This window comes from Abramis brama, assembly GCF_963993115.1.
Source record: "Abramis brama genome assembly, chromosome: 1".
Lineage (NCBI taxonomy): Eukaryota > Metazoa > Chordata > Actinopteri > Cypriniformes > Leuciscidae > Abramis > Abramis brama.
In genome coordinates this window covers 48,770,160-48,791,630 of record NC_139963.1, presented here as the reverse complement: position 1 = coordinate 48,791,630, position 21,471 = coordinate 48,770,160, and the positions used below count along the sequence as shown (strand labels likewise).

The following is a 21,471-nucleotide window of genomic DNA, read 5'->3' as shown; positions in this document are numbered from 1 at the left end:
TAGTACAAAACTCATCCTTAATTCCCAAGCTTTTTTGTTTTGATTGTCACCGTTGTTGTGATTCATATCCAAAATCTTGATGTCTGTGTGATTACATGATACACTTGCTCAAAACATCATATGCACATGCTTTTTATACACTTTCAAATAAGTGATCATTTTAATGTTTTTGGCACCAATAATGCAGTTCCACAAGGTTGGTGGTTATGAATGCCAAAGCATCTGACAACATTAGATACATTTTTTTGTGATGATTTCATTATCATGAATAAGCTGAAAACAGCTGATCTTACTTATTATTGGCTTTCTCTGCCACAACAATTGTGTTTTACAAACACAAAGATTAAACAGTCAAAGAAAAGTTAAAGTAAAAGTAACGGGGACCAAGAGCCCAACTAAAGCAAACACTGATCGCCACAATGGTGACACTTCAAATTAAACAAATATCAACATCTAAACCTCTGTTAATTCTCACTAAGATCATCTGACAGCAATAGTCAAAGTAATTATGTCTAAATGAGACCATAAATGATGTTGAAATATGTCCACAATGGCCACATTTGAACTAGTTTTTAAACTTGTATGAAGGTTCGATGAACGTCTATATCGGATGTGCAGAACACGTCAAAAAAAGACGTCATAACAACTTTCATTCTGGCTCCTCAGTGGACGTCATTTCAACGTCCGATTTTTGTAACAAAGACATTGAAAAGACGTCTTTCAGACATCATTTTGCTTAGTGGGAAGTATTACCCACAGACACACAGAGTAAAACCAGCATGAGGCAAAAGACACACAGTATTGATACAAATACTTTAGCTAAAATAATATGTTTTAATAATGTCTAAGTTAATCACAAAACAATTACTTTAGCAAAGTTTGTAGCACTATTTTCAGTTTATTTTGATAAAGATTTTTTTTTTAATCGAATATCGTCCCTGATACTCACAGTTCTCTTACGAGAGATTCTCTCGTACTGCGTAGAATACGCTAGGGGAAATCCTTTTCCACGAGAATACTGAAGCCAAAAAATTATCCTTAATTTTGCATTAATGTAAAACGCGTTGCTGCAGCATACAGGCATAGGCGAGACAGCTCGCGCGCCTATTGGCTGGTCTGCTGGCAACTGCTTGAGCCTATTGAGCGAGACCTAGAGTGACGTCATACCCAATGAGGGCGCTTCGCGCCCTCTGCGTCACGTCCCGCCGAAACGGGCGTGGCTTAGGTCTATAAATGTCGCTCGCGGGCTCATATCTCTGATTTTTAATCCTTCAGCGAAGCAACTCACATCGCTGGATCCGAGAAGAAGCCGCGCTGTTGAAGAAGCATCTCAGCGGGACGAGTCAAGAAGCTGCTGGCCGCGCCGCCTTCATCGCCTTCCTGCTGCGCTATCCAGCGCCTATATCCTTTTCTCTGCACTGTGTGTGTGCTCGCCGGCGCGACACACACTGACTGAAAGAGCTCGTGTCTTTTTTAAGATGCCTTCCTGCGGCTCGTGCAGAGCCACACTCAGCGACGGGGACCGCCACGTGGTTTGCATTTCCTGCCTGGGTGAAGAACACGCAGCTCTCGCGCTCGCTGACGGCGGCTGCCCTCACTGCGAGCTGTTGCCCATAGCGACTCTGAGGACTCGCTTGGCATTCTTTAACGAGACTGCGCCCACACCTGCTGTAGTGCCGCGCCGTAAAAAGCACCGCGCTCAACGAATCCCAGAACCTTCTCCCAGCCGCCAAAGCTCGCCGGTGCGCCTGCCCGCTTCACCGGCTTCATCTGTCTCGCTTCCTGACGGACAACGGCCTCGGTCTGCCGCCGCTTCTGTCGACGACGCGGATGAGGTTGACGCGATACTGCGAGAAGGGGATTCCTGCTCTCTCCTAGCATCAGGCAGTGAGCCCTGGGCAAGCTCTGAGGATCTCGCGCCCCCTGCCCGTGCTTCGACGGGAAAGAGAGCGAGCATTGAGGCGGAGCTCATTCGCGTTCTCACTCAGGCCACGGCGAGCCTCGGCCTCGATTGGGTTACGCCTGAGCAGCCCGCTCACAACCGACTGGACGGCTACTTCCTGCCCGGGGAGCGCACTTCGCCTGCTTCCAAGCCAGCGCCCTTTCTTCCTGAGTTTCACGAAGAAGTCGCTAAATCTTGGAACTCCCCTTTTTCGGCCAGGACTCGTTCTTCTGTTTCTCTGGCGTTCTCCACTTTCGACGACGCCAAGAACAGAGGATACCACTCCCTGCCGCCGGTCGAAGAGGCTATTGCAGTGCACTTATGCCCGCCCTCCGCTGGACGGCGTGCTAAGATGGCGCTGCCCTCAAAAGCCTGCCGCACGACGTCATCCCTGCTCCGCCGCGCTTTCTCCGCCGCCAGGCAGGCCGCGTCAGCGTTGCACACCATGGCCGCGCTCCAGATTTACCAGGCTGATCTCCTCCGCAAGCTGGACGAGAAAGGACCTGACGCAATCTGCGTGCCAGACCTGAGGAGCGCTATAGACCTCGCTCTCCGCGCTACCAAGTCTGCGGCACAGGCCATAGGACGGAGCATGGCCTCGCTCACCGTGTCTGAGAGACATCTCTGGCTAACGCTCTCGGACATGTCTGAGTCGGAGCGCACCGTGTTCCTCGACGCGCCGCTTTCCCCTGCCGGCCTCTTCGGAACCTCGGTTTCACCGACAGGTTCGCTGAGGTACAGAAAGCGACCCAGGCCATGAAGCACTTCCTCCCGAAGCGCTCTAGCTCTGCAGCAGGCCGTGTGAAACCGTCTGCCCAGAGCTCAAAGCCTAAGCCTCCGCCTCCTCTTCTCAACGCCGCCAGACCCAGAGCTCGAGACCGCGCTCTCGCTCTTCCAGCCGCCGCCCCGCCCCGCGTGGCCTGCGGCCGAAGATTGCGTTGAAACCTGAGGCCCCGAAGTCGTCCTAGCACGCCTAGGAAAGCGACGGTGTCCAAGTCCCGCTGCGGCCGGACTTCCACCAAAGCTCGCCGCTCGTCCAGTTCCATGAAATGTGACTGGTCCAGCGTATTTAGCAGCCAACAAGCCGGCTCCATTGCCCGCTTGCCTGCACACAAAAGCCGTTTTTATGGCTACCCAGATAAATCCCTTAAAGAGTGTATTTTCTGGTGTCCCAGCCACGGCCGATGGTGTTTCATGTGTAGAAAAAATGCCCACTACTCAGTGCCCATTCCTACACACAAGCACAGCCCCTCACACGGGGCTCGCGCACATAAAATCGACCCAGATCGATTGCGCATTAAACGTAGCAAACGTGCCCACGACCCAGTGCCCACAAACGCTACTTCCTGCATGTCCCACGGTTTCTGTGAAAACGAAACCAGTATGCAGACGCTCTGCTCAGGCGAGCGATGCTATGAAAGTGGTAAACGTGCCCGCTACCCTGCGCCCACGTCCACACACAGACATGACAGTTCCAATGGAACTCGCCCAGCCCTCCCCCTCTCGGTTAACCACCACAGAGGAGTCGAGCGTGGGCATACTGCCCGCTGTTATCAGCGCGCCCCCTGCCTCAGATGTCATGAGCGCGACGCTTATGTCACAGCTCACCGAAGCCGCTGTATCGCGAGCCGATCAAAGCGCGCTTCGCACCCAGGCCCTAGCTACCCGTGCAGACGCGTGGGCAAAGCTTCCCGGGGTTTCGAAATGGGTGCTGAACATCATAAAAGAAGGCTATTCGTTACAGTTTCGCCGACGCCCTCGCCGCCACACGGCGCGCGTCGAGACCACGGTATAATCGAAAGTAGCACATCTACTTCGAGCCGAAATTCTGAAACTACTGAGCAAAGGGGCTATAGAACCCTTATCTCAAGCTCAAAGCGAAGGGGGGCTTTACAGCAGATACTTCCTGGCACCCAAGAAAGATGGGGGTCTCAGACCCATACTAGATCTGCGGCAACTGAACAGAGCGCTTATGAAGCGTCAGTTCAGGATGCTCACGACCAGAAAAATCCTCGCGCATGTTCGCCGAGGGGACTGGTTTGTGTCAATAGATCTAAGGGACGCGTATTTTCAAATACAGATAGCGTCACGTCACAGGCGATTTTTGAGATTCGCCTTCGAGGGCCAGGCATATCAGTACACAGTCCTGCCACCCCGTACATTTACGAAGTGCATGGACACAGCGCTCGTACCCCTCAGACTCCGGGGCATACGAGTGCTGAACTATTTGGACGATTGGCTGATTCTAGCCCAATCTCACTCAGAGATCGTGGAGCACAGAACCATTTTACTCGATCACCTCGAGAATCTCGGTCTCACAGTAAACTGGGAAAAGAGTTGGCTATTCCCCAGACAGATTATATCTTTTCTGGGAATAGAACTGGACTCGCTGTCAATGACAGCACGCCTGTCATCTCAGCGCACACTGGACATTCAGCGCGCAGTCGGCTCCTTTCGCTGCGGCGCTGTAGTCCCTCTCAAGAAATTTCAAAGGATACTAGGTCTGATGGCCTCAGCATCATCAGTTCTCCAGTTGGGCCTGCTGCGCATGCGCCCACTGCAGTTCTGGCTCAGAGAGAGAGTGCCTCACAGAGCGTGGGCCTCCGGTCGGCTTCGCCTCAAGGTCAATCAAGCGTGCGTTTCAGCTTTGAACCCTTGACGGGCAAAAGACTGGTACCATCCTCGAGACTGATGGTGGTGTCCACGGACGCGTCCGCATCAGGATGGGGAGCGCTGCTCAAACGCAGACCGCTCTTTGGCCAATGGTCAAAACGGGAGAAGCTCCTTCATATAAATTGCCTCGAGATGTTAGCAGTGAGCAAAGCGCTCACGCGCTTTCGTCCCCTGATAAAGGGGTACCACGTCCTAGTACGTTCAGACAACGTGTCGGTGGTATCCTACATAAATCGCCAGGGCGGCCTCAGGTCCCTGTCCCTGTACAGGCTAACCAGACGCCTCCTGATATGGGCTCGCAGCAACCTGCTCTCGCTGAAAGCAGCGCACGTGCCAGGGCTCCTGAATATAGGACCAGACAGACTGTCCAGGAACCACGTTCCGACAGAAGAATGGTCTTTACACCCACAGACAGTACAGCTGCTGTGGAAGAAATTCGGCAGAGCGGAAGTAGACCTGTTCGCGTCTCAGGAAAACGCTCACTGTCCAGATTTTTTCTCGAAAAGCAAGGATGCGCTGACCCACATGTGGCCTCGCCGTCCTCTCTACGCTTTTCCCCCTGTCTCCCTCCTGACCCAGGTGGTGGAACGGATCAGGGAAGAAGGATGTTCAGTGCTGCTTGTAGCGCCGCTCTGGACGAGCCAACCTTGGTTCCCAGTTGTGATGCAGTTAGCAAGCACCGCCCCATGGCCAGTGCCTCTGAGGAAGGATCTCCTTTCCCAAGCCAACGGCTCGATCTGGCATCCTCACCCGGAGCTGTGGTCCCTTCACGTGTGGACCATCAACGGGTACCCGCTGACCTCCCACAGGGAGTGTTAAACACGATCATGCAGGCCAGAGCTCCGTCTACGCGACGTCTCTACGCCTCCAAATGGTCGGTGTTTTCTGGCTGGTGCACAGCTCGTGGCTTGTCACCCCTATATTGCGGAGTGACGGAGGTTCTCTCCTTCCTACAGGAGCTGCTGGATAAGGGCAGGTCCCCTTCCACGCTCAAAGTCTATGTGGCGGCCATAGCAGTGTTCTCTACGACAACGCTTGGCCAGTCTATAGGAAGGAACGATTTAGTCATCCGCTTCCTTAGAGGAGCTAAGAGACTGAATCCTCCCAGACCTCCCACAGTCCCTATATGGGACCTTTATACGGTACTGGAAGCCATGAAAGGTCATCCTTTTGAGCCCTTGCAGAAGATTGATCTTAAACACCTGTCGTTCAAGACGGCGTTTCTTCTGGCTCTCGCTTCCGTGAAGCGCATAGGGGACTTACACGCGCTCTCAGTGAGCGCGACGTGCATGGAATTTGGGCCTAATGACTCTAGGGTTATACTCAAACCTAAGCACGGTTATGTTCCAAAATCCCTCAATACACCGTTTAGGGCGCAGGTCATTTCCCTGTCTGCCCTACCGGTCACTGAAAGAAATGAGGACGAAAGCTTCCTCTGCCCAGTCAGGGCATTAAGAGCTTATGTGTCTCGCTCGTCTGCCTTCAGACAGACGGAGCAGCTCTTTGTTTCAATCAGCGGGCGTTCTAAGGGACTAGCCGCTTCGAAACAGAGCCTATCCAGATGGATAGTGGACGCGATAGCGCTAGCTTACACAACCAAGGGCATGCAATGCCCATTGGGTGTCAGGGCACACTCCACGAGAAGCATGGCTTCATCGTGGGCCTGGTCAAGTGGGATTGCCTTGCAAGATATCTGTATGGCGGCAGGCTGGGCCTCTCCGTCTACATTTATAAAGTTTTACAACCTAGAGGTTCCCGCACTACAAGCCAGGCTGCTGTCGGTCTAGTGCGGCAAATCTCTTAAACTGACACTGTCAGTCCTGAGTTATACGGCTATTGTGAATAGTAGTGCTGCTCTAAGCAGTCATATAAGGAAGATAGTGGCTAAACCCCTCTTCTTCCAGGATTTCCTGTGAATCCCCTAGGTGATTGTGCACTATATGAACTCCGGGCTGTCGCCCCTTGAGTCTATGGTGTCAGATCCCAGCACACACGGCGTTTTACATTAGGTTCCCCTAGCGTATTCTACGCAGTACGAGAGAATCTATCGTAAGAGAACGTACTCGGTTACTAACGTAACCTCGGTTCTCTCTAGAGAGAGGAACGAGTACTGCGTATCCTGCCGTGCGTGCACGCGCTCTGGTTGCTTCACTGTGAAAAATCAGAGATATGAGCCTGCGAGCGACATTTATAGACCTAAGCCACGCCCGTTTCGGTGGGACGTGACGCAGAAGCGCCCTCATTGGGTATGACGTCACTCTAGGTCTCGCTCGATAGGCTCAAGCAGTTGCCAGCAGACCAGCCAATAGGCGCGCGAGCTGTCTCGCCTATGCCTGTATGCTGCAGCAACGCGTTTTACATTAATGCAAAATTAAGGATAATTTTTTGGCTTCAGTATTCTCGTGGAAAAGGATTTCCCCTAGCGTATTCTACGCAGTACGAGAGAATCTCTCTAGAGAGAACCGAGGTTACGTTAGTAACCGAGTACGTTTGTCCTCCTCCAGCTCATAGTCCGTGTCTGTGAACATGATCAGCTCTGATAGTTTGTGTTCAATGAAGATCTGATGATCAAACTCTCTTCATTCATTCAGACGCTGAACTCTCCAACTGAAATACAGCAGTATTGAGTATATTTATAAGATTTTTAAACAAAATAAGCCATTTTATGATTTATTTGCACACAAAATCTGTTGCTCCGTCACTCAGTGTTCAATACAAAGTTTTTTCTCTGCAATAGCCTAATACACTATGGGAATAGTGAAAAGCAAATTTTTCCTTTAGCCCCGTTGTACCCTATACTACACATTGTAGAACATAAAACATAAAATAGCTCAGTCAAAACATATTAATCAATGATTCAAACCTTTTTCAGCAGCTAGAGAGCAGTCTGGACGGTGTAAAAGTCGCAGATGTCCTCAGGCCGATGGACAGGAGTCGACCCATTTTCAATGTCAATTAAATCATTCAACTGTGACTGCGCTCTCCTTCGAGTCATCTCCCACTGGTGTAATCCACGTTTTGGGAGTAGGATCACTCTTCCACTTTTTACTGTAGATACAACTTTGACATACTGATCGCTTGTTTCCCGCTAAAACCCGTCAGTCAGATTACGTCTGCCTGCTGATCGCTGATAGGCTAAAAGTGCTTGCTCGTCAACGACATCAACACACGTAATGGTGAATAATGTTATGAAGTACATGCAAATTATAAAATTAAGATGTTTTTAGTGGTTTTGTCCACCCGCCCGAACCAATTTTTACTCGCACAATCTAATTCAAAACGCCCGCAACTGGCTGGCGAGGCGCCTGACCGGTAGTTGTGACGTATCTCGTAACTATAGAAATAAGAGGAGCTCACCAATCACAACGTGCGCTTTTTTAACAAATTATCTAAATAGCATTTATGTAATTTTATCTCAAATTAATGTTAAATATCTAAAATGAATATAGTATTATTATATTGTATTATATATTATATAATAATATATTAATATTAATAAGTGGTGCAACAGTACCTAAATTATATTACTCCATGTCTGATGATAGATATGAAACATAACAACGTAATTTGATCACAGAACTGTGGTCATCCAGACACTGCAGAGATCGATGTACTTTGCTCATGAAAGAGAAAATCGTGCTTTAAGATTATTTGGATTTGACAATATTTCACTCCATGTAAAAAAAAAAAATACATTAGTAATATTATATCAATATATTATACTCACTCCATAATATTACATTAATTGTTGAATTATTTGACACGTTTTTGCGCTTCACACTCCAGTCCAGTGGGAGGCGGAAATGCGCATTTACATTGGTTTTTCCAGTCAACATTAAACACCAGCAGAAGAAGAAACATCCTGCAGACTGGTGTTCAGATGAAAAAGCTGGATGTTTATCGAGTTATCGTCATTAAATGACACTAAAACATTGTTTCAATATTTTCACATGTTAACATCATCATTGAACTTGAAGTATTCATCGACGGAGCGGTAAGAGAGACACCTGAATTTATTACTTGCGGAAACACCTGTCGCCAACTCATAATAACAACGGGAATATAATAATAACAACAACAATAATAACGAGCAGCTTATTGAATATGTCTTAGATGTTACAGTAGTTGATGATTTACACCGTGAGTTTTATCAATACTGTTGTATTTAGTTGGAGAGTTCAGCGTCTGAATGAATGAAGAGAGTTTGATCATCAGATCTTCATTGAACTCAAACTATCAGAGCTGATCATGTTCACAGACATGGACTATGAGCTGGAGGAGGACAAACTGTGAGTATCAGGGACAGCATTTATTAAATAACCTTGAGCTCATTAATATTAAGTTATGTGATGTCACATCCTGTGAGGCTTCTACAAGAGAATAGAGATATGTCTGTAAGTCACACTTAAAAATGTCATTGCATTGCATGTTATCAATTGCAATTGAAATAAAGAAGAGGACTGACTCTTTACAAGCAGAAAAAATAAAAGGATGAATCAACAGATCTAGTGTATGAATGAAGACAGGGAGTATTTCTCACACACACACGTGTGTGATGTTGTGTCTGTGTCCAGTGGGATTCCTACAGTTCCTGGGACAGTGACTCTGAAGAAAGACTCACAGAACCTGATTGGGATCAGTATTGGGGGCGGCGCTCAGTTCTGTCCGTGTCTCTACATCGTACAGGTCATATATATTACATATACATTAATTACATGTCACACGTTCACTCTCACGTCCTCTGACTGTGGAAATGTTCTGTATATGATGAGTATATGCATGTATTTCTGGAGATACTCGATCAAATGCACGAGGTCCACATCTAAATAATGTCCTTTGCATCTGTTTTCTTGTCAAAGTGCAACGGAAAGCTTTATTTTAGGGCTGTGGGTATCGACACAAATTTTATGATTCCATTATATTCAATATTGTTTCATTTAAATATATATATATCAGGTACAGTACATGTCAGTTTTTATCAAGGAAAATAATGTCTCAACTAATGCTGTAAATTTCACAGGGAACTCTGTACATTACTATAATATTAAAAGATAAAATATACAACTGATTTATACATTTAGATTGCACATAAGGCAATTTTTATAACAATAAAGTTATAGTAATATAAAAATAGTAAAAATACAAACTTTCAAATGGCGGCTGTCATAAACGCTTGTTTTCATGATGGATTTATTCAAATATACATGAAAAACAGCGAAAGTAAAAATATTATAAATATGTAATAAAGTGCATATATTTATCAAAATTCTCCTCTTGAGTTATTTTTTGAACGAATCTAACTGTTGAGTTTATGGTCATTGAATGGCTTTCCTGAGGTAAATGCGTGACATTATTGTTCTCTGGCTGTTTTATTGACGTCTTTCTGTGGTTGAAACACGAGACATGATCATTTCAGTAAGTTGTTCTGATGTTCATTCATGTTTATTTGGTGCTGTAACTGGTAGTTAAGAAGAAGAGACGATCGGTTCATGTGCGCTTGAACTGAGTCACGTCACATTAAAGAGACATTTTGTGATGAAACTGCCAGCATTTGTAAGCTGAGACTTTGTTTCAGATCAAAAGTATCAAAGCACAAAGTTTATTGTCATTATTTGATGGCAGGAGCTACAAATAACGTTTAGTGAAGTTTTAATCGTGCATCAACTAAAAAACAGCACAGACTAAAAGAGAGAAAATTCTTGAGATTAAAGAATCTATATCGGTTCATCAAAATGAGAATCGAGAAGTCGATATTTTCAACCCAGCTTTACTTCATTTATATATTAAAATCACTATTTCTGGGGAGGATGGCCACCCTCCTTTGTGCCTTTAATGAATTTGCAGGTGTGGCGTATGAGTTATGATGTGTTATTTGAGATGATGTGTGTGTGTGTTCAGGTGTTTGATAACACCCCGGCCGCTCTGGACGGGACTCTGGCCGCAGGAGACGAGATCACTGGAGTCAACGGCAGGCCGGTGAAAGGCAAGACTAAAGTGGAGGTGGCCAAGATGATCCAGACAGTGCAGGTGCGTTTAGAAACGCCTCAATTCACAGTACACATGGTTTTAAAGAAGCTTCATGGATAATCATAATGTTAATGCTTATGTTTCAAAGTCATATTGAGCCGTTTAGAGCTGGACGATAGTATAGGTAACGTTTGGAGACGATATAAACCATCAATCAGATGAGATTTGCTCTTGTCTTTATCATCTACAGCACTCGAGCAAAACTGCTCTTATTTGATGATTTTAAATGATTATTGACATTGTTACATCTTGAATTAATCATTCAGTATCAGTTCACTCATTTAGTCTTTGGAAATCTCTTCTGGTTTTTCCGTAATACGGTTGAAATAACTTTAAATAATGTTAATGTCAGTTTTGATTCACTGAAACATGTCATTTCCAAATTGAAAGATTAATAAAATATAATGTTTAACACATGTTTAGTATTAGATGTACAGCTCATTTGTTGTTTTTTAAGAAATTGCATGTTAATTAAGTGAATTTATACTTTATATGTGAAAATCTGTCATGTTTTACAGTGTTAAAGGGTTAGTTAATTAAAATTCAAATTAAGATATTTTTGATGAAATCTGAGAGCTGGCTCACTCCTCCATAGGCTTCTATGTTATTGAAACTTGCCGACCCAGAAAGTCAGTAAAGACACTGTTTAAAATAGTCCAAGTGACTAATAGTGGATTTTTTTTAATATGAATTATGTTTGTTTATGAAATCATGTCATATGACTTGAAATTAAACTGCGGAGCATTACAAGAACCACAAGAGTGTTATTATCCATAGATTGACATAATACTGACCCGAATATCATCAAATGAAATCCTCAGGTGTGTTTCTAACTGCTGCTGCGCACCTGTGATGGTCTTTGTCTGTCAGTAAATCACATGTTGTTTTGTCTTGATGAATGTGTTTATGATCTGCAGGGTGAAGTCGTGATCCAGTACAATAAACTGCAGGCCGACCCCAAGCAGGGCAAATCTCTGGATATCGGTAAAAACGGTTTACTTGCAGCAATAAATATACATTGTGTTTGAATGGAGGGAGAAATGCGTTTGATTCTCTTTTAGAGCCTATGAAATCCTTTTTTATTTTTTCCAAAATTCCATTTTATTTTTTCCTAGAATTCTGTGTTCCATTTAGATTTTTCTAATTTAATTTTAATATAGGCCTGTTTTACTTATCAGTTCATGTCCAATCGATTAAATTCATAAGACATTAATAATGTAATCAATCTTTTAAACGTGTTAAAAACTAGATGTACCGCATCGCGGTACAAAATATGACCGCCGCTCAGGCCTGCACTGGCTTTCCACAAAAATAAATGACGTGGAGTAATTTGGCTGTATTGCGTGTTTATGTATATACCTAAAAAAAGTAATAGTATGTGCATGTCTGTCTGTGTGTGTGTGTGTGTGTGTGTATGTGTGTGTGTTTGTGTATGTGTGTGTCTGTGCGTGTATGTATGTGTGCGTACATGTGTGCGCGTGTGTGTGTGTGTCTGTGCATGTGGATTTGTATGTGTGTGTATGGGTGTGTGTCTGTGCGTGTGGATGTCAGTGTGTGTGCATGCTTGCGTTTGTTTGTATTCCTGCATGTGTGTTCTTGACAGTATCATCCTAAACCAGCAACCCTTCGCTCAACAGCACCATCTACAGGCCGATGAGTGTACAGTCACTAAATGTGCACATAAATGAATTTATTTTATACCCCCCCATGGATGAAATTCTACAAAACTTAGCAGAGGATACCCCCAGAGGATGTCAAGTTAATCATACACATGAAATATGGTGCAGTTCTGAACATCTCCACTGAAGATAGGGGCGATTAAAGCAGAATAATATTGCATTTTCATTTTTTATGGGAGGGGCGCAAATCACAAATGAGTGATTATGGGCTAGGTTGATGTGGGCCCTTAAGAGCAACATACCATAAAAATTTCTTCATCCTCGGTGCCACGGTTCAGGTAGTTATTTAGGAAAAACTGCATTTTTTTGGGTTTGGGGGGGCCCAGCGCGGGGGGGGGGAGTGGCCCCCGGGGACCAAACGAAATTTTTCCGTAGAAGTGTAGTGGGGCTACATGCCCACCAAATTTCATGTTCCCCGGTGCTTCGGTGTCCCTGGTATCGTTGACGAAAAATTTACGGGGGCCCCAGCGCGGGGGGGGGAAGTGGCCCCCGGGGACCAAACGAAATTTTTCCGTAAAAGTCTAGTAGACCAACATACCATAAAAATTTCTTCATCCTCGGTGCCACGGTTCAGGTAGTTATTTAGGAAAAACTGCATTTTTTGGGGTTTGGGGGGGCCCAGCGCGGGGGGGGAGTGGCCCCCGGGGACCAAACGAAATTTTTCCTTAGAAGTCTAGTGGGGCTACATGCCCACCAAATTTCATGTTCCCCGGTGCTTCGGTGTCCCTGGTATCGTTGACGAAAAATTCAGTAAGGTGACGGAAAAAAAAAAAAAAAAAAACTTTGACAATCCCTATATGACCGCTTTCGCTAGCTACGCTAGCGGCGGTCATAATTATTATATAGTCATGTATTTCTGTCATAATTTCTTCAGGTTAAAGCGGACTTTAAGGCAGTTTGTAGTGAAGATATTTAAAGTTTCTGTGTGTATTTTGACTGCGTGTGTGTGTGTGTGTGTGTCAGTGTTGAAGAAGGTGAAGCATCGTCTGGTGGAGAACATGAGTTCAGGAACCGCAGACGCTCTGGGACTCAGCAGAGCCATTCTGTGCAATGGTCAGTCTCTCTCTCTCTCTCTCTCTCTCTCTCTCTCATATGTTATACATAACTAGTGTACACTATAGTGCTGTACAATAATGACTGCAGAAATAAAAAATACTAGTTACTTAAAATGTTGTAAATCAAAACAAGCCCTTTATTTACTTCCCCTCCTGCATTAGACTCAAAAGCCACAATATGAAAATGATCTTTAATGGTTGATTTAGGAGCATCAAGGGTGGGAGATTCTCTAATACTTGTTCTTCTGTTTTTAGTGTGTATTGTTGCTGTTTGAGCATGAAAAAGCTCTGAGTTCTTCTCTATATCAGTGTCAATGCTTCTGAACTCCCTGAAACGCCTCCAATGTAGTCTTGAGTTTCTTCCGGGAACGAACGCATATATTCCTCATTTAAATAATTCATACACCGAATAAAGGGGCGGGGCCTGGTTGAGTTAGTTAGTAGTGTGTTGAAACTGGTGGTTATGGTAATTAGGGGCGGGACATTTCCCAAACACACTCGAAGCGCTCGACCAATCACAACACACTGATCCAGCCGACCAGTCAGAGCACAGTGTGTTTTTCAGAAGGAGGGGCTTCATAGAGACAGGAACTAAACAGAGCTTTACTGACAGACTGGGAAGAGAGGAGCTGCAACAATGGAGAATATGGAGAAAATATTCAAGCAGGAAAACCTGTTCTAGTAGAGCCCAAAAAAACATCAAGACTTTGTAAAAGAGCAGAAACATACATTTCATGACCTACATAATAAAATTGAGAAAATAATCCACAGAAAACTGACCTAAAAAAATAAGTTATATTTAAAGAGACCTAGTTTTCTGTGGATTATTTTCTCAATTAAATGTGTAGGTCATAAAAGTAATGTTTTTCATAAACTAAATTAAGCTTGTTTTCAGAGCATTAAGATTTTGGACTGTGATGTTATTTTTATGACAAATAAATTTAAACCCCAAAAATTCTCCTTAATTGAGGGATTAAATGGTTTTCAGTACTGTAATGCACTCAGATGTTTGCTTTTGAGTTTTCATTTAATTCCCATGTGTGGAAATAATGTGTGAAATCTGTGTTTGTGTGCTTCAGATGGTCTGGTGAAGAGGCTGGAGGAGCTGGAGAAAACAGCTGAACTTTATAAAGGTCATTCATTCACACTAATCCTGCATTAAACCAGTGACTGAGAGTTTCATACAGGAATAATAATAATGTTTCGTGTGTGTTTAGGCCTGATGGAGCACACGAAGAGACTCCTGAGGGCTTTTTATGAGCTCTCACACACTCACAGAGGTCAGATATCACAAACTCACACACACACACAGCAGTTTACAGTGACAGAGAGACCAGTTTCAATCAAAATCTGTGTTTTATGTGACTTTAGACATAGGCTGTGTCCAAATTCAGGGTCTGCATCCTCCTTAGGATCCTTCCTACCCGGTTGAAGGAGGAGGGATCCTCCGACGACCGCAAAACCCGGAAATCGGTGTTTGTGAATTTGGACAGCCTAGCCTTCTTTCAGTTCCCTCCCTTACCCGTTGCTCATATCCTGTCGCCTAGCAACCGGAGCTTTATAAACACTTCTGTCTGCTCTTTCGTCCCTAGAAGCGTTAAAAACAGCTTCAATCACTAACAAATTAGCTGTGTGTAATAATTACTATAAGGGGATATTCACACAGGCAGTAAGGAAGAAGCTAGTTTACGAAAGTAATGTTTTTTTTTTTACATAAACGTACAAATGTAAAAAAAAATGCTTAACGCTAAAACAAAATGCCTGACTAGACAACCACTGAAAAAATATATTTATAAATATATATAAATTTATAAATATATTTTTTTGAAAAGATAGTTTTAAAAAAACTTACATCGAAAAGCATACTCCTCTCCCACTCTGCTACCATGGCTACCACTCGCTTCGTCCGCCATTACGCTCTGCCGAAAAGAATTATGGGATAGGTAGGACGGGAAAGGATCCACCACACCCATCCTTCCAATTCGGGGAAAAGGAGGACGTATTTGTGGGCCGCATTTGAAGGATCCTACGAATTTGGACAGCCTTCGTCGCGGCGCTGTGACGTAACATCCTTCAAATGAGTACTCCGAAGGATGTAGACCCTGAATTTGGACACAGCCATAGTCAAAGGCAAGAACAATGAAACTTCATGCAAATGAACAGTATCACGAGCTGATAAGAGACAGATGATATGAAGATCGTTTTGCTTAAATTAAGAGTTTGCAGGATGGAAAATGTTAATAACACAAATAGTAATAGCTGTAAGAAATGATGCACGTAAACCATGGTCATTAATCTTGTTCATTATCTGATGCATATACACAGTTGCTGTTAATATACACTTTCTCCTGAACGTTCTTCATTTTATAGACAAGAAGGGTGGTTCGCTGTCAAATAATGCATCTAATTTGTGACCAGATGTTCAAAAGATGGTCTCTAGTTACACAATGTTAATTTTGTTCATAAAGTTGCATTGTATATACACTTTAACACTTTCTGCTCCAGAACGTTCATTTTATAGTGAAGAAAAGTGGTTTGCTGTAAAAATAGACTGTTAATGCATTCAATTTGTGATCAGATATTCAAAAGATGGTCTCTAGAAACACAGCGCACCAGGTCTGTCTGGTAGTAATAACCAAATATGAACAAAAAACACTCCACGATCTCCATCCTCATCTCTATTCGTTTATAACTATAATGTCTGATTTCTCTCTCTCTCTCAGCGTTCGGCGACGTGTTTTCCGTCATCGGCGTCCGTGAGCCTCAGGCCGCCGCCAGCGAAGCCTTCGTGAAGTTCGCTGAAGCTCATCGAAACATGGAGAAGTTCGGCATCCAGCTGCTGAAGACCATCAAACCCGTGAGAGATCACATATGAAACGACTTCATATTTAGGGTTAGGAATCGGATACTTGAGGTCAGGAATAATTATAAAATTAAAATCTTGATTGCTCTTATCGATTCCTTTGTGTGCATTTTAATATGACTTTAAACCATTCAAGCGCGAGACGACTCGCTGTTTTCTGTGCTGAACACACACACACACACACGTGCAACCATATATCGTGCAGCTCTAATGTTCCTGCTGCCGTCTCTTTAATAACACTAATCTAACAAAAGACAAAGAGAAACTTCACTCCAGGGTACCCGCGGGGTCTTAAAAGCATTGAAAAAGTCTTAAATTTGATAATCTCAAATTAAGGCCTTAAAAGCCTTGAATTTGGTATACAAAGTCTTGGATTTCGTTACAAAGGTCTTAATTTTTTTTGACTTTTCTATGATTAAGTTCATACCGTAACAAAATGAACTGTTACTAATGTAGACTAATTAAAAATTAGTCGCGTAACGTTGAGTGCACCTCGTGCTCCACGTCATAGAAGAACGCGCGAAAGCGTGCACACCCGTTACGATGGTTACTAATCAGAGCTTTTCTGTTAAAAGAACATGTTTTCTACCCGGTCTTTTCAGTAGTATCTGGCCACAACCATCCACGCGCGCTCTCTCTACATTGTTGAAGAAGCGCGGATGATCTGAAAACACAGACAAGCTGGAGTTCAGCCATCTTCATTTGAGAATATCTGTCACGAGCCGCTTGCGCTGTTTGTGCGACTAAATCTGCGATCAAAACGCAGGCTGATATACAGCAGTGTTTTTAATGTTGATCATTATGCGAGCAAGAATGCAATGTTTCCCGACTATCCACACGATTTCAAATGTGACATTGATTTTATACAACAGTAAAAAAAAAAAAAAGGGTAACATTAAGTGATGTACTACATTTTAAACAGTATTGTCAGGCTTATTGCTCTATTTTGCAACAAAATCTGTGGCTTTGACAAAGACAGTGAGTTACCGCCACCTACTGGCGATTTTAATATCATATTTTTATTAATATTAAACGTTTTTTAACATTGCATATTTATTGAACATTGTTTTATTTAAAGCATTATTTATTTTTTAAAGGTATTATAAAAGTGAAAAATGAAATGGAAAAATCGATTAAATGGGGCAAATATTGTCCCTTAATGGAAAGATGTGACTGCAGTCTAAGTGGAAGAGGCACTCTAAAAAATTGGAGAACTAAGGAAAAGGGATATGTAGAATTGCACAAGTGCTACTGCTAAAGAGTGCAATGTCAATACAGCCTGTCAGCTTAATTTTAATTTCTCATAAGCTTAATCGAATTGGCCTAGAGAGAATAATTGACATTTTCTGTCTAAAGACTACATATAAAATAGCTACCAAAATTAAAGTAACTGCAGTTTGACTAAAAGTAATGACTAAAAGTTGACAAAAAATGCAAACACATTTCGTCAACTAAAACTATGAAAGGCAGAATTACTCAAATGTGACTAAGACCAATAAGCATTTTCGTCTGAAGATGAAGAGTAAGACTAAATCAAAAATGGCTGCCAAAATTAACATTGGCCTACACATGTGCGCGCTACAACGCTGCTGCGTATGTATTAAATATGACTGATAATTTAAATAAAATGTTTTATTTAATTCAAGTAGTCTACTTGTACATAATTATGTTTTAGGGTTTAAAATGTATACAGATTTGACATTTTCCCCTCATACTTCTGTCGGAATTGGTACGAAGTTGGCATTGAATTTCATTTGAAATGGTATTAAAAAGGTCTTAAAAAGCCTTGAATTTAAGTTGGAGGATCCTGGGGGTACCCTGTCACTCGCTGTTCTTGACTGAATAACTTTTGTAACTATACTTAAAATGTATATTTTATTCATAAAGTGCAGTTTTATTTTACATTTGATTACAGTTTCTGTACCTGGAAATCTTAAAACACTGTTTATTACAATCGGATCTTTGTTCAGTTGTATCTATTTGCTGCGATTTATATTTTTTTATTTGTTCTTTTTTAATTAAGTATTTACTTGTCTTTAATAATGCTTGAAAATTATATTAGTTATGCTAGTTGTTTGTGCGATGGTACTTTCAAACCACAGGCATAAAAGTTCCTTGTGTAGTGTTTTGCAGTAAGACTTAAAATAAATATGAAATATAAGTTGTTGATTTTTTTTTTATCTTATTGGAATTGAAATTAGAAATCGATAAGTAGAATTGTTCAAATTTAAACGATATCCTGTAATACAGATGAATGTAGAGTAACTGTAACTTGCATAAATACAATATATGGTATAGAACAACTAAAAATATAATGAAAGTTTGTTTACAAGAAATATAATGAAATCATGTTTACAAGAAATCATTAAATGAGATAAATGTTATTGATAACACCTTTAATAATGCTGTCTGTCTGTCAGATGCTGCATGATCTGAACACGTATCTCCACAAAGCCATTCCAGACACCAAACTCACCATCCGCAAATACCTGGACGTCAAGTTTGAGTATCTGGTAATGAAACCAGCCAGAGGATTCATTAATAGAGAGATGAGGTTTTTTAAGTGTTTTGAGGTGATTATTGGTGTGTGTTTGTGTTTCAGTCGTACTGTCTGAAGGTGAAGGAGATGGATGATGAAGAGTACAGCTGTATCGTAAGTTCACGCTCTTTACTTACCAAAACTCTCTACTTCACAAGAGCGAAATCATCTTGAGATTATTTAACGCTTAGCATATTTTTACTGGTAAAACTTCCTTAACCTGTTTAATGAATATAACCTGATTTGGAGTTCAATGTAATGTTGAACTTTGACCCTGACACAGTCACGCTGAACAGAAATATATATATTTTTTTAAATTCTGATGCCAAAGTGCATTATTTAAAGAAGATACACACATTTTATTTTATTACTGATAAAAAAATTTTTTTTTAAATTAACAAAAATGTTTTATATAAAAACATTACCATACATATATGCATACACACTTATTTTAAATATAGAAATAATTCCATAAAATTTTTAGATTTATGTAATATGGAATTTTTTCTGTATTATTGTTGTTAAATAAAGCTGGATTCTGTCAGTGTGCCTGATAAAAATGTTACAAAATTAAAACCAATAACAAGATTGTGGCAATAAATATTAGCAAAATCCCTTATTTCACCGTGTGTGTGTGTGTGTGTGTGTGTTTGTGTGTGTGTGTTTGTGTGTGTGTGTGTGTGTGTGTGTGTGTGTGTGTGTGTGTGTGTGTGTGTGTGTTTGTTTGTTTGTGTGTTTGTTTGTGTGTTTCAGGCGCTGGGCGACCCGTTGTACCGCGTCAGCACCGGAAACTACGAGTACCGTTTGATCCTGCGCTGTCGACAGGAAGCTCGCGCGCGCTTCGCTAAGATGCGCAAGGATGTCTTGGAGAAAATCGAACTCCTGGACCAGAAACACGGTGTGTTGAGTGGCTCGAGACTAGGGCTGCACGATTAATCGCAGTTTACATGTAATCACTCTTAAACTGATTTGCTCTGCAAACGCTGCTCCATCTGAAAGCACTGTGAGTTTGAGTCTCTTATAACGTGCTTTTGAAAAAGCAACACGTGTCAAACATCTTTCCAAACATGAGAAGCATTTATGAACCTCTTGTTCAACAAAAGGCAAAATTTAATAACATGCTTTTACTCCAAACTCACTTCATAAGGACAGTTGAGCTCCTCCTCCTGTGAGATGATGATTCCTACACACAATAAGGCAGTCGTGTGTTTATTAGTCATGTATAATCAAAGCGCTTCAATCTTCTGTTTATTCAGATACAGCGATAGGGGTTTCCTGGAATGGTGTGTGTTATCGTACTTCTGCTGTGTGTGTGTGTGTGTGTGAGACATCCTCTGGTGTTCAGATGGATATGATGTGTGTGTGTGTGTGTGAGAGAGACGCCCTCTGGTGTTCAGATGGATAATGATCTGTGTGTGTGTGTGTGTGTGTGTGTGTGTGTGTTTGTGTGAGATGCCCTCTGGTGTTCAGATGGAGCGTTTACTATCGATCATCCGCTGTACTGACAAACTGTGCATTCAAATAATCGCAGCCTTTGCCAAATCACATGCGATTAATCGTGCAGCCCTCTACTCGATACGCATCAGAATACGGCGCAGGATCTGTTTGACCGCAGTTTAACCCTTTACGTTCCCCCTTCAGTCCAGGACATCGTGTTCCAGCTGCAGCGCTTCGTCTCGGGCATGTCCCGCTACTACGACGACTGCTACGGCGTGCTGAAAGAGGCCGACGTGTTCCCCATCGAGGTGGATCTGTCCCGGACCACCATCAACTACGGTGGACAGAGCCTCTCCTACGAGGATGAGGAGGAGGAAGAGGAGGACACCAGCAGAGGAGGAGAGGAAGACGATCGGCAGACTGAGAACGGCGCCGAGAAACTCGTCGACGACGAGTGAAAGAGTGAGTGAGTGAGTGAAGGATATAATAAAACATAATATATATATTACATATTTATATATGATACTTAATATTACATTTCTATAATGATGAACTACTTTAATTCAAAACACTGATCAGACAGAAACGGAATCACTGAAGCGCCTGGTTGCCATGTTACTTACTTTTAGAACAGAATGTTACGTTTGGTTGCTATGGTGGCGGAATTTAAACTTTCAAACAAACATTCTTTTCTTTTTTTTTAATCTTTGCACTCTTTTGTTTCGAAACATTTCAAATGAACGGGACCTAAAGTTCAGTTGTTAAATGTGTTTTTGCACAACTTATCTGAGTTTCTCTTGCTTTTTTTGCCTCTGAAACACTGGATGAATGTCTTAAAGCTCCAATGATCTGAACATTTCACTGTTTTTTGTTGGTCTTTTTTGTTTGCTTTGGGTGTTTGGGGTTTATTTAGTTGAATTCAACTGTAACTGTGGTTTATGTATGTCCTAGAAAGATTTAAATGTCTTGAAGGTAAAAAAAAAGCAATTATTTAAAATAGTCTGATGAATAAAATGCTTGTGAAACCTGTTATGTGCGAGTAAAAACATACATCAGACTTGTTTTATGGGCTTTGTCATTAAACGCCTGAGTTTCAGGAATATTTGTGGTGCTTTCCATCTCCTTTCCTCTGAATGATTCACATTGGTATGACGGGCAGAATCTTAAAACTGACGGCTGGCGTTTCAACTGGACTAAATCTCTTTAAATTGTGTCTGAATCAAAGGTTTTACAATTAAAATGTACAACTTTGGGTT

The 21,471-nt window shown here is 42.5% G+C and overlaps 1 protein-coding gene across 1 annotated transcript; it reads left to right on the top strand.

Annotated features, from left to right (window-relative positions):
• The first annotated feature begins 8,451 nt into the window (after positions 1-8,451).
• pick1 (protein interacting with prkca 1) lies at positions 8,452-21,315 on the top strand. The gene is made up of 13 exons (XM_084110124.1): positions 8,452-8,609; positions 8,785-8,904; positions 9,190-9,301; positions 10,514-10,642; positions 11,560-11,626; positions 13,285-13,374; positions 14,456-14,509; positions 14,594-14,656; positions 16,100-16,233; positions 18,660-18,752; positions 18,842-18,892; positions 19,532-19,676; positions 20,420-21,315. Exons 2-13 carry the CDS (start codon positions 8,864-8,866, stop codon positions 20,671-20,673), a joined length of 1,233 nt encoding a protein of 410 aa, XP_083966250.1. The 5' UTR covers positions 8,452-8,609; positions 8,785-8,863; the 3' UTR covers positions 20,674-21,315.
• The last annotated feature ends 156 nt before the right edge of the window (positions 21,316-21,471 follow it).